The sequence below is a fragment of the Tamandua tetradactyla genome, chromosome 11 (assembly GCF_023851605.1).
Source record: "Tamandua tetradactyla isolate mTamTet1 chromosome 11, mTamTet1.pri, whole genome shotgun sequence".
In the NCBI taxonomy this organism is placed as follows: Eukaryota; Metazoa; Chordata; class Mammalia; order Pilosa; family Myrmecophagidae; genus Tamandua; species Tamandua tetradactyla.
Genome location: NC_135337.1, coordinates 13,827,263 through 13,839,596, shown reverse-complemented (window position 1 = coordinate 13,839,596; position 12,334 = coordinate 13,827,263). Strand labels below are relative to the sequence as shown.

At 44.1% G+C, this 12,334-nt stretch overlaps 2 protein-coding genes and 1 non-coding gene across 5 annotated transcripts in view; 2 read left to right on the top strand and 1 right to left on the bottom strand.

Moving 5' to 3' along the window:
* Window positions 1-1,899: 1,899 nt before the first annotated feature.
* LOC143651119 (small Cajal body-specific RNA 2) lies at window positions 1,900-2,304 on the top strand. The gene has a single exon (XR_013159856.1).
* Window positions 2,305-3,434: 1,130 nt separating this feature from the next.
* CFAP276 (cilia and flagella associated protein 276) lies at window positions 3,435-10,733 on the bottom strand. The gene is made up of 5 exons (XM_077120024.1): window positions 9,868-10,733; window positions 5,362-5,478; window positions 4,705-4,820; window positions 4,246-4,370; window positions 3,435-3,814 (listed from the first exon to the last, which is right to left on the bottom strand). The coding sequence occupies exons 1-5, from the start codon at window positions 9,946-9,948 to the stop codon at window positions 3,744-3,746; spliced, it is 510 nt and encodes a 169-aa protein (XP_076976139.1). The 5' UTR covers window positions 9,949-10,733; the 3' UTR covers window positions 3,435-3,743.
* A 102-nt stretch (window positions 10,734-10,835) lies between these two features.
* ELAPOR1 (endosome-lysosome associated apoptosis and autophagy regulator 1) overlaps window positions 10,836-12,334 on the top strand; it is a 96,395-nt gene continuing 94,896 nt past the window's right edge. The window contains exon 1 of one of the 3 annotated variants that reach the window (XM_077120023.1): window positions 10,836-10,853. Coding sequence is in view for 2 of the 3 variants with exons in the window: in XM_077120021.1 (XP_076976136.1) it covers window positions 11,128-11,280 (153 nt within the window). In the remaining variant the exon portion in view is untranslated. Of the gene's footprint in view, window positions 10,854-10,879; window positions 11,281-12,334 lie in introns of those variants that run through there. The other 2 variants (XM_077120021.1, XM_077120022.1) reach the window with 2 other exon arrangements.

Sequence of the window (12,334 nt, the reverse complement as noted above, 5' to 3'; positions counted from 1 at the left end):
CCAGCCAGTTTTCACAGCCTCCTGGGTGGGTCATCTCGACCTAAACTCTTCTTATATTCTGAGATGTACCAAAAAGTGCACAGGATGAAGGTAATTTATAGCAAGAAACATACACAGCTCATTTCATTTTTTTACTTTATGTAAGCAGATAAGCAGAAACTTGTTTAGCTCATTACTTTAATTATATTAGGTCGGTTGATGTCTCTTACACATTTTTTACTACAGATTATAGGAAGTTGTTCCTCTGGGGGAGTCTTTTAGGGGTGGAGACATGGGGATAACAGTAGTGCTTGAGATTTAAACTGGCATCACCATAAACCCTGTATTCAGGGTGGGATGAAATCAGCTCCTTTTTATAGTTGAAATACGATTTTTTTATTCACCATTGTCTGCACAAATCCTTGAAAATAAAATTTCTTTCCCTATAATCCTTGTTCATTTTATTTGTCACATGCTGAATTTATTGAACTTTGTTGAATACTCCCCTGAGTTCTGCTCATAGCATACTTTTTTGTTTGTTTGTTTTCACAATCACACAACCACATTGTGAAAGCTATATTATTATACAATCATCATCAAGAAACATGGCTACTGGAACACAGCTCTCCATTTTCAGACAGTTCCCTCCAGCCTCTCCATTACCTCTTGAATAACAAGGTGATATCTACTTAATGCGTAGGAATAACCTCCAGAATAACCTCTCGACTCTGTCACAGCATACTTTTTAAGTTTGCATGGGTGAATAGCATCTTTCCTATTATCCCCTTTTGGTTATTGAATGTATGATATGAATCAGAATCTATGAAAGCCTGGTCTCCCTGAGGGAGCTGGCGTATATATAATTGCATATAATGTTTTTAGGTCTATTAAATAAGGTAGATAGACATCTGCAATACATTTTACCTAGCACTATTAAAGTAGAAATATTTGTCATTACTACCACAAACTTCTGCATTCAAATGAGGCTATCAGGTTAACCAACCAGGTACTCAGAAAATTCTGAGATCGGATTTTGGTCCATAAAACACTCCTGCTCCCTTCACCACACACACACACACACACACACACATTTGTTTTTTCCAGGTGTATGGTGGGACTGGCACAAGAACAAACTATAATTTCACAAATCATTGTATCCAAAATAGGATGATCTAGTTTATCTCCACACCCGCATACACATTTCATTGAAAAAAGAGAAAGGAACTGATTAAAATTGTGCTTGATGTGAGAGGAGCTAATTCTACTTAAGCAAACACTTCTATTTTTTTTCTCATTTTGGGAATTGAAAGTCATATTTTTTAACGGCTATGAAAGTTGAGTATATGTATGCTGGCAATACAATTTGCTACAGCATCAAGTTCTAGGCAGGCACAGGCCTCTGTAAATTGAGAACACACAGTTATGCCTGCCAATCTTTACCCATTTTGGATTCTGACCAACTAGTCCTTGAGTTTAAATAATCTATATTCCTCACCTTTCCCTTTGATAAAATGACATGTCTTCTCCCTTAGGGGGGATGATGTACTTGTTGGTAATGACCAGGTTTGCTGGCACCTTGGGAAAGGAGTCATTCATCTGTAAATCTTCAGAGACTGAACCATCTCATATACACAACCTGAATGTTTTTCAAGACGAATAAAAATAAAATCGAGATCAAAGAAACGTTATAGTTATGGATATAAATGTGACGCTACGCCGAGATCAAACAAGGACGATTCATCATTGTGAAAATTTGTCACTCCTTTCCCTGCAAGTGGGATCCCCTCCGAGCCACGCGAGGGCAGCAGCTGGCGCTGTCGATCAGGAGATTGCCAGAGACGTCTGCCTATGCTCGGTGGTTCCTCCCAGAATCCTCTGAGGCTGGGATGAGTTTAAAAAAGTGCGAGCGGACTTCCGCTTCTTTATGGGAAGGAGAGTGGCGTGGGGTGAGGTTGGTCTGTTATGGTGTCGCGTGTGAGAAGTATGTGGGCCGAGTGCATGGGTGGACGCGTGTGTGTGCGTGGGGCGTGCAAGGCGAATGCGTGTACATACCCCTGCGCTCCTCCCTCCCGCCTACACCTTGATCTTATTTGATCTGGTCGTGACCCCAGCCCCGCCGGGCCGACCCGAAATGAAAAGCTCTCCTCCTGCGAATCCCCTTTTCGGGGCGCTGTGCAGCGAGGCCCCTTGGGCGGTGGCAAGCCGCGGTCCCTGAGGCCCTAGAACCGGTCCGACGGGGCCCGGCGCTCAGAAGTGATGAATTGATCAGATAGACGAGGCCGGGCTTGTCCCGGGCCACTGATTATCGAGGCGATTCTGATCTGAGCCGGACTCCTTGGCACGGACACCAGGTTGGCTCTCCAGTGGTATTGGGGGCGTGCACGTTAACGGTTGGGGTGGAGGACGAACGAGTCTCGCCCCGCCCCGCCCCGCCCGGGTATCTGGGGCTGAAGGAGACAAGCTTGCCGTTTCCGTTTTTCCGTCGCTCCTTCCCTTTTTTTTCTTTAGGCTAGGTTCGTCCTGATGACTCATTGGTAGCAACACTGATAAGGCCCCAGGGCTAAGGCCACTACAGGTTCTACCACTATGTACCCCCTAATGTGCATCTATGTATGCTTGTGTGTATATATATACACCCCCTTGTATGTATATATGTGTATGTATATTCATAAGAGAACTTTCTAAAAATTAAACGTTTCAGGACCCATCCCATATTTATTGAAGCGGAATCACCAGGGAAACATGGAAATCGATATTTTTTTAAAAACCTCAGTGTTTGGATCACAGTTCTGAAGTTTTGTGCGTTCAGTATCTGGATCTATACTGTATGATTATCCAGGCAGGGAGTCAGCCCTCTCAACCACCTTCAGCCATTTTAAATTTTAACTGAAACTCTTATTTTCACATGACAGCAGAAACTATTTGAATGTCTAGGAGTGTCCCAGTGGAAGAGGGGCTGTGAGAGTTTTGTGATATTTAAAGACCCTGCACTTGAGTCCAGGAAGAAGCCCTTTCAACAATGCATATATTACCCAAACTTAGAAATGGGAATTTACTATATAAAATTCTAATAATATTCTTGCCCAACCTTTTTTATGGCCCAGTAGGTTCCTATGAGTAATTTAATTTTAGAAACCACATTTCAATGCATCAGTTTTTCAAGCCCAGGCACCAGATTGTTGAGCCATGTTTTTAAGATTTGGGGCTATGTATCACAGCACAAATTGTCACAAAGCAAAGGGATTTGGCTGCAGCAGTTGCAGTTGATACAATGAGAACAATGGAAAGGAGTCAGGACTAAAGAGATGGAGCCCTAGTTGAAAAGTAGAGCCGAGCAGATGACTAAACCCTGGAGGTCTGAAATCTGTTCTCTTAATCTCCTTAAGAGAAGGGGTTATGTTCATTGCTTCCCCAACACTTAAGTCAGTGCCCAGTAAACAAGTTTCCAATACACGTTGAATGGGTGGATCTGTATGAGAGTGACTCCAGTTTACAAAGTATGAATACTTTTCTCCTGCCAAAGACATATTGTGTCCTAAATCCTTATCTTTTCAGCAAGATGACTCTCCAAGTTGCAAATATGCCCAACAGGATTAGTTTCCAGAAGTTGGGAAATTTTCCTCTCATATTTTGAGGGTGGTTACGTGGCAACTCGTAGTTCATGGTTAACACACTTGAGGTTTATCATCTTGCACAATTCTTTTTAATGGAAGTGGGCGGCAGGATGTTCCACTATGATTAATCAGTCCAGGGATCTGCCAACACTAGGTGGAGAAGAAGCCACCATCATTCTTTCGGGAGTAGCCTCCGTTGGTGGCTGCATTGTGAGGGGACACTGGAGAGAAGAGAAGGCAGTGAGTGAGGGGCTGCAAGTTTCAGATCCATTGCCTTTACCAGGAAATTTTAATCACCCACAGATTTATGGGCACTATGGAGAAGGTTCTTTTAACAGCTGGGGAAACTAGCATAAAGAGGACTAATGGGAAGTAGCTATAGGTCTTCCACTCTCTGAGTTCTGCCCTTGCTGGAAATCGTTGTCCCTTAGATACAATACTGATCTAAGATGTTCTAAAAAAAAAAAAAAAAAACAACAATTCATTTACTAGCTCCTCTAGTCAGTATGTCTCCTGGCCTGAGGTATATGTACTTAATCACTTTTACAAGATCCTCAGTTGTCCCTGATGTTTTCTCAACTCCCTGATTCTTGGGTCCATTTAGACAGACTTATGTACCACCCATCTGCCCACCCAATTTTCTGACCCTTACCTATGGCTCCCTGGATGCTGTGGATGGACTCCTTCTTAGGGTTAATCCAGTGTCTGATGTTAGCCCGGGATGTGATGGGGGGAGGTGGGGGAGGGGTTAATAGTTCTTCAGGGATCTTGGTGATTCTAGAAGATGGTGTGGGGAATAGGGAAGAGTGAAATCAATCAGGAGAAAAGTGAGGAGGGAAAGGTAGTTGCATATGACCACAAAAATAAGGCAGCCAAAGGGCCTTTTTTCCCTTTGTGGAATTAACTGAAGGTTTTGTTTGTACAAACAAGTACAATCTTGATATTTCTTTTCATTTAAGACAATAAAAATAGAAAAACTGCCTTACAGACAGATGTTAAAAATATAGAAATTTATATACAGTTGAGTATTGATTATTTCCCAGGTAACACTTTTACCTTATATGATTGACGGCAGTGTCCTTAGGGTTGAGAGACTGCCACTACCACTTACCCATGAGTATCTTGGAGGGTTTCTTGGTGCACCAGTATCTCATTTTTGTTCTTGAACACCCCAGTGTGGTGGTTGTATAAGGCTGCTAAGCGGAAATCCAGGTCATCCTTCGGTATCTACAGAGGATGTCAAATCTCCCCAGGGTTAACTCAGCCATTTCTTCCCCCTCCCCCCTCCATGTTCTAGTCAGGTTCTATTGGGGTCTACTCTTCCTTAGAAGCTTAGTGAACCCTTTCTTGGAGCTGAGATTCATCAACTCCTTTCACATTAAATTGTTCTACATGATGCCTTCTTTACTCTTGTCAATTCAGAATTGTCTCTCTTATGGTTAGGTTTTAGAGTGGCGAGTTCTCATTGGAGACTTGGAAATCACTTTATTGTCCCTGACTGGGCTTAATGGATCTTCCTTCATTCCTGGTTATATTTAGCTCTTGTTTTAATCAGAAGAGTGAGAAATCTGATGAGAAAATAATTTGTTCAAGATAACTTACTGGAGCAAAACTCAAGCCTTTAGACTTCTCAGAGCTAGATAAATTGATTTCTACTTTTGAATTTGGTAGGCTCCTGGATTGGGGACAAAAGGAAAAATGCTGAAACAATCAGGGACAAACTACCTTTCAAAAAGATTTTAAGAAATAGCATTTCAATGCTAGGTACCTGGGAATCAAAAAAATAGGCATCCCGCCTCATGGAAGTGATTGTGGGAGTTGAGTTGAGCCGATTCCAGGGTTCCTGTTGCTGAGCAAGATGAGTGGGGTTCTTATATGGGAGTTTCTGCCAAAAAAAAAAAAAAAAAAAAAAAATCACATCCAGGATCTGGTCACAAAAGACCTTGCTGACTTGGTATTTTTAGTGACATCCATCCCCCTTTTCCATCCTATTTTATTTGGATCTCCGAGGGAGATCTGCAAAGAGAAGTCTTCCCAGTTTGATCCTCTTGTTTTCAGTCTTAGTGATAATTGACAGAAACAGGCTAGGAATACAAGGAAAGTGGTAGGTAGGAGAAGTGGGTAAGGGGTGGGGAGCAGACAAGAAGACGATGGACTCCAGTTCAGATATATGAGTTTGAAGAAAAAGTGAAATATCCTAATGCAGTTAACTAGTAAAGGTTGGAGCTGTGCAGCTTGTTGGAGGAGAGTTCGGAACAATATCTGGGTTTGTCCACATGAGGAGTCTGACCAGAAGAAAAGAGCTGGTTTGGGAGGGGTGGGGGTAGGGGTAAGGAATGGACACCAAGAGTGGCAAAAATAGAATCAAGAGTGCAGTGTCTAAGCAGGTGTGAAGAGAAATTTCAGTAAGCAGGGGAATATCATCAATGACTGCAGGAAAATCAAAGAAAAAGTCCATTGGGCAGTTCTCTAATCAGTTCTCTAATACAGACTGATTTATCACATTTAAAATGTCATACCATTCACCACTTTATCTCCTGTACCTACCACAGTGATCTAACAGATGGTAGGTGTTCAAAAATACTGGTGGAGCCAATGACTCAATTCCAGTCGATAGAATTACAACCTAATAAAATCCATCCAAACTATCCCATGTTGTAACCCTTTCTCGCAGTATGGCAAAGTGTGATTCTGCTCATTTAAATCTTAATTGAACAATATATGCCAAGCACTGTGCTAGTCATTGAGATGATAAATGAAAGAAGAACAACTAAAAAGGGATACCTATATAATGCATAAGAATAACCTCCAGGATAACTTCTCGACTCTGTTTGAAATCTCTCAGCCACAGAAACTTTATTTTGTCTCATTTCTCTCTTCCCTCTTTTGGTCAAGAGGCTTTCTCATTCATATGATGCAGGTCCTGGCTCATCCCAGAGTCCAACATGTTGCCAGGGGATTTACACCCCTGGGAGTCATGTGCCACATAGGGTGGAGGGCAGTGAGTTCAGCTGCCGAGTTAGCTTCTGAGCAACATAAGAGGTTCTCTGGGGGGTGACTCTTAGGAATAAACATAAGTAAGCTTAGCTTCTCCTTTGCAGGAAGTGCTTGCAGGAATATCAGGAATTTCCCAATGGGGACGTTGAATATTTCTTCCTTTCTCCCCAGTCTTTGCCAATACTTTTTTATTCTCTGTTCAAATTACTCAGGGATGTATCGTGGCATCTAACCTGTACAAACCAACAAGATCTCGTGCTCTAGTCAAGATTCCATGTAATTATGGTGTTCGAATAAAATAACAAGTTAAATTAGATAATGTACTACCCAAAATATAATATTCGAAGTTTTAAATTATGGACCATGCCATCCTTTACCCAATATTCTGATTTACCTTAACCCTATCCAGATCAGCTTCATTCATAACTCTAATAGAAGTCTGATCACTTTTTCAACTTTTTTAACAGTTGCTGTATGGTCAATGCTGACTTTCATAGCTTCAGGGCTCTAATTCTGTCTCAGTGACACATAAGTACCTGAAGTTTCAGGGAACGACCAGGTCATACACAATTAGCTCAGTATCTCAGGATTTAGAAATAACAGTTACAACTCCAGAATAGATGTGATGACTGTGAGAGTTTACAATCTAGGACCCTTTCAATATGCCCCAACCTGATAACCCATGCTCTTGACTTTAATTCTCCAAGTTTGTATATTATAGCTAGTCCATATGATAGAGGCATAATAATATTTATCTTTTTGTTTCTGACATTTCATTCAACGTGCTGTCCTCAAGCTTCATTGACCAAGTTGCATGCCTCACAACTTCATTCCTTCTTGCGGCCACTCAGTCTGTTGTATATATACACCACAGTTCACCCTTCCATTCCTCAATCATTGTTCCCTTAGGCCCCCTCCATTCATTGTGAATTGTGAGTACTGTTGCCATAAACACCAATGTACAAATATCCAGACCTGATCTTATTTGACGTCTGCAGTGTCTGGCACCACAACTCTTGTCCCTCAAATGCTCTCGCCATCCTCTGAGCATCCATCCACTCCCAGTGTTCCTCCTGCCTATGGCTGTTAGAGCTCAACTGCCTTCACAGCTCTGCCTTCTCTCTCTGCCTCTTAGTGGTATTCTCCAGATTCTAGTTTCTTATTTTCTTACTCTCACAATTCTCTCCCATGGCTTCAATTACCATGTGGATCCTGACGCTCTGGTGTATACATATTAAATCCAGAACTCTTGACACTACTACCTACTACTCATTTCCACTTAAATGTCTCACAGGTACCACAAAGGCAAGATCTACAGAACTGAACTCAGCATCCTTCCCAAACTGCTTCCACTGGATGCCCCATTTTGGTGAATATTACCAACCAAACCTTCAGAAATCTGGGAGTTATCCTGGACTCATGCCCTCTATCAGCCCATATCCAGTCAACCGCCAAGTTCCATCTTGGTGTCTTGCCCTTTGCATCTTTCTCACATCTTCTCCTTATTTCCAGCTTGTGTGTCACTTTGTTAGATGCATTATCCCTTTTCCTAAAGATTGTTGCACGTGCTTCCTAGCTGATCCCTCTTGTTCCACTCTCATCCCATCCAAACCTCTGCCACCTGAACTTTCAAAAACATCATCTGATTGTGTCCAGTGCTTAAAATACTGACAACCTTCTCCAGCACCTCCAAGATGAAATCCTAGCTCACTAGCATGGCACACCCAGCACACCCAGCCTGCCCCAACTCAGCCCCAGCTCACTTCTCTAGCTCTAGCTCTCTTCTCCACTTCCCACCTACACTTCAGCCATTCTAGATATTTGCCATTCCTCTCCTCTCCATGTATATGTATCTACTGCTTCCTTTGCTTTGAATGTCTGGTTCCTGTTTCCTTCCTTCTAACTCATATTCCACCTTCTCCCTCACCTGGTCTAGAAAGCTCATATTTGGATATCAACTTACCCACTCTGGGATCTTTTCTTTAAGCTCCCAGTTCTTACAGTTCTCACTATATATAACTTTTTCACAACACACACTACTGTAAGCATTATTTTTGTTGCAGTTGTTGATCAGTCTTTTCTACTAGAATTCTTTGAAAGAAGGAACTATACTTAATTTTTCTATACATCTTCAGTGCTCAGCAGAATGCCTGGCATATAGTGAATAATAAATATATGTTGAATAAGTAAAAGGAGATGAAGAAGGAAAATGCCTCCAGGGGAGCTTCATGAACCAAGAAGCTGGGAGAGAAAGTTAGCAGACTTTACCACGTGCCTTTCCAGCTGACAGAGAAACCCTGAACTTCATTGGCCTTTCTTGAGTGAAGGTAATCTCTTCTTGGTGCTTTATTTTGGACATTTTTATAGACTTGCTATAATTTGGACATTTTCATGGCCTTAGAGCTGTAAACTTACAACTTAATAAATTTTCCCTCTTTAAAAGTTGTTCCATTTCTGGTATATCACATTCCAACAGCTTGCAAATTAGAACACTACTTAATATACTCTGGGATGTTCCCAGGCATTACATTAAGCTATACAGGATTAAAGACTCTCTTATTCTGGGCTTCCTGTGTTTGGATTGTTTAAACTTAACCAGACAGGTTGAGTTAAAATATATGCCACAGAAAATTTAGATTCTGGACAAAATAAACCTTTCTTCTTTTGGTTTCAAAGAATAGATGAGGCTCTAAAATATAGATAGAGTCTTCCCTCTGTATTCACAACTGCCATTCAATTTGCCTTATTCACATCACTTCAAGTATCCCAAACGCTTCTACCAGAAAAAACAACAACAACAATAACTACAAAAAACAAAACTTATAAATTCCCAAGCCACTGACCAAAATCACACAACACAGACACATTCTGGTATGAACCAGAAAACAAACGGCATGAAGACATATTTAAAGCATGACCTGGTGGCTTTCAGAGGATTCCCTTCTACTCTGCATCTTATTTCTCTCCAGAGGATGGTTTTCCGATAGGAGAAAGTGGGGCTTGTTGAAAACCTGAGCCTATTTAAGTCCTATTACTTATAACAATCATTCCTTCAGGCCGCTAGAACCCCTTGTGCCTCTAGACTATAATTCTACTTTCCTCTGCTCGAAAGTAAGTCTGAAATGTCAGCGGACACTTATAAGAGGAAATGGAGACAAGCAGAAAACAGACTTCCCAGGTATCTGACCCAGTGTCCTCACCAGAATCCTTTAAGTTAGCATCTCTGCCTGTAACGCTGACAGAAAAATACTATCTACTTTACTGAAAACCACAGTACCTTGGAAGACCGCAGTTCTCCCAAGTAAGAATCATCGTTATCCAACCTAGGGAGCTGGAAGGGGTCCCGCGTGGGAGGCATGGTCCAATGTGAGCGTCACGCTCTTATCAGGGAGGGGAGCCCCGCTCAGCCGCAGCACAACCTTGGTCCGCGAGGATTCCGGGTCCCAATTGTTTGAGACGCCCAGTTTCGGTTGCCAGGCAACTGTCCTCGAGCTGTGACTGAGATAAAGGCCCTTCAGGAAGGGCGCCCCCTGGCGGCCAGAGCGAGAGGCCTGGAGAGGAAGCGAGGTGGGAACCGAGAGGAAAAGCGCCGCGGAGTGTGCGGGGCAGGGAACCCTGATTTACCGGCTGAAAAACACCGCCCTCCCACCGTCCAGGACTTCTGTAAATGACTTGCTGAGGATGGTCATCCTCAAAAAGCTGACCCGGAAATTTCCTTTTCTCTTGTTTCTAACAAAAAAGAGTTCTTATCATCAAGGCAACAAGAGAACCGGGATGTCAAGAGGCCGAAGAGCCTGCGTGTTTGTGCTTGCAAAACAGCCGGCGAGGGCAAGCTGTCCTTGCTTGAACTCGGTTTAACTACCCGAGTTACAGGGCTTCGCATTGCACCTGTTGTAAAAGCACAGACGGATCTGATGGGATGGAAGGAAGATCTTGAGAAGCGATTGTTGCAGCAGGTCTTGTCCACCGAGGGTAGAGACGGTGTCTCCCTCTTCCTTTTATAGCTTCACACACTGCTTAATAAGTTCTCGCCGATCGTCACGTGGGCTATTTATGACAGCAAAATTAGAGTTGTCACAAATAGCCCACAGTCCGAACAGGCAGCAGAAAATACGAATTTGGTGGCGTTGGCTTGAAGGATGTTCCTTCCCCGAGCGCTGCGCGCGCCGCGGGGCGGGTTGCAGGCCCGTGCACGCGCACTCACAGGCGCGCGCGCTCCCGGGCACGCGCACCAGCGGCGGAGGCTGCCCCGACGACCGGCAGGTGAGCGTCAGAGGCGCGCGTGGTCCCTGCCCCGCCCGCGCGGAGGGGAAGAGGAGGCGGTTGCCAAGGCGACGGGGGTAGGAGGCGAAGAAGCGGGAGGAGGAAAGATGGGCGGCCTTGTCGTACCCGCAGGGAGGTGACTGAAGCGAGCCCAACCCCCTGCATCCTCCCTCTGTGTACCTCCCTCCCCTCCTCCTTTTTTTTCCGCCTTCTGCCAGCAGAAGCAGCAGCCGCAGCACCTGAGTCGCTGCCGCCGCTCGCTCAGGACAGCGCTATGGCTGAGCCTGGGCGCAGCCTCCATCCCTCTGCCAGAGGTAGGGGGAGAACTGAGCGGCGCGCACCTCAGCTTCTGCGGCTGCTGCTCTGGGCTGGGACCGTCTTCCGGATGACCCAGGGAACGGGACCCGAGCTTCACGCCTGCAAAGAGGTACTGCCCCAACCCCCGTTCCCAACCCCCGTCCCCCAACCCGCCCCGGTTTGGGTCAGAAAAATAATGGATTCGAAAGGAGACCTTGGAGATCTAGGCACAGACAGTTTCAGAGGCCACGGAGTTTAGGTTTCTTTGGGGGTGAGGTGTGGGAGGAGGGAAGAGGAGCAGATTGGCGTCATGGAGAGGCCACCCCACCGGAGGACTCACAAAATAGATCAGCTTGCGCTGCTGAGCTCAGGGAGAGAGGTCCTGGCTCCGGGGAGAGGAGAGAACTGGGTACCTGGACTCAGGAGCAAGGGATGAAGAAGACATAGGTTGTTTCCTAGCCCGGGTGAAATCTCCTTAAAAGTGGTTGAAAACACGCACCATACACTTACTGTGTACAGAAGGGTCAAAGGAGAAAGTGGGAAAGGGGAGAAGTGGAGTGAGAAAGGAGTTAGGAAGGCCACGGAAAAGTAGTGGCGCAAAGTGGGAAGCCTTGGGGTTTTGTCATAGCTTCAAACAAGGAGTGTGAGGTGGGAGAAGTGGGCGAAAGACTGTGGGATACCATCAACTCTAAATTGCTTGCAGGCTGCCAATCCCGTTTCTCTTCACTCCTTTGCTGCCTTTCAGTGCGCTTTGTTTAATGTACCTGACAGCACATGATCCAACTTTGTCTGGGCTGAGTTCTTTAATATCTCATTTTCCACCACTCTCTCCTCTCCTCTGGGTTTCAGACTGACATATGTCATAAGTCTTTTGCAAAGTGTTTCTAAAACGTTGGCACCATGATTCAGACAATTAGAAATGAATGCCTTCTAGTAAAAAAATGGCTTTCAAAAACTCTTTTTGTAGGGACACAAAATGGTATCATAAGCAACAAAACTCAGCAGTTCATATATTATTGAAATAACAAATGTTGATTTGGGTTGAGCTCTGAGTAACTTTAACCATATGGCAGAGGCAGCAATGAAATACTTGCAAGAACCACATTGGGGAAGGCAAGATAAGAGTTGTTCTGTCTCCTAATCTTCTGAATATGTCAAGAGTCTGGAACTATAAAAATAATCCC

Bases quoted from the DNA above. Each gene is read 5' to 3' on its own strand.
- CFAP276 (XM_077120024.1), bottom strand. From the start codon at position 9,948: ATGCCTCCCACGCGGGACCCCTTCCAGCTCCCTAGGTTGGATAACGAT. The intron at 4,821-5,361 runs GTACCTAGCATT...CATCCTCTGTAG, and splicing joins CCTATTTTTTTGATTCCCAG to ATACCGAAGGATGACCTGGA. The intron at 4,371-4,704 runs GTAAGTGGTAGT...ACCATCTTCTAG, and splicing joins ACCCTCCAAGATACTCATGG to AATCACCAAGATCCCTGAAG.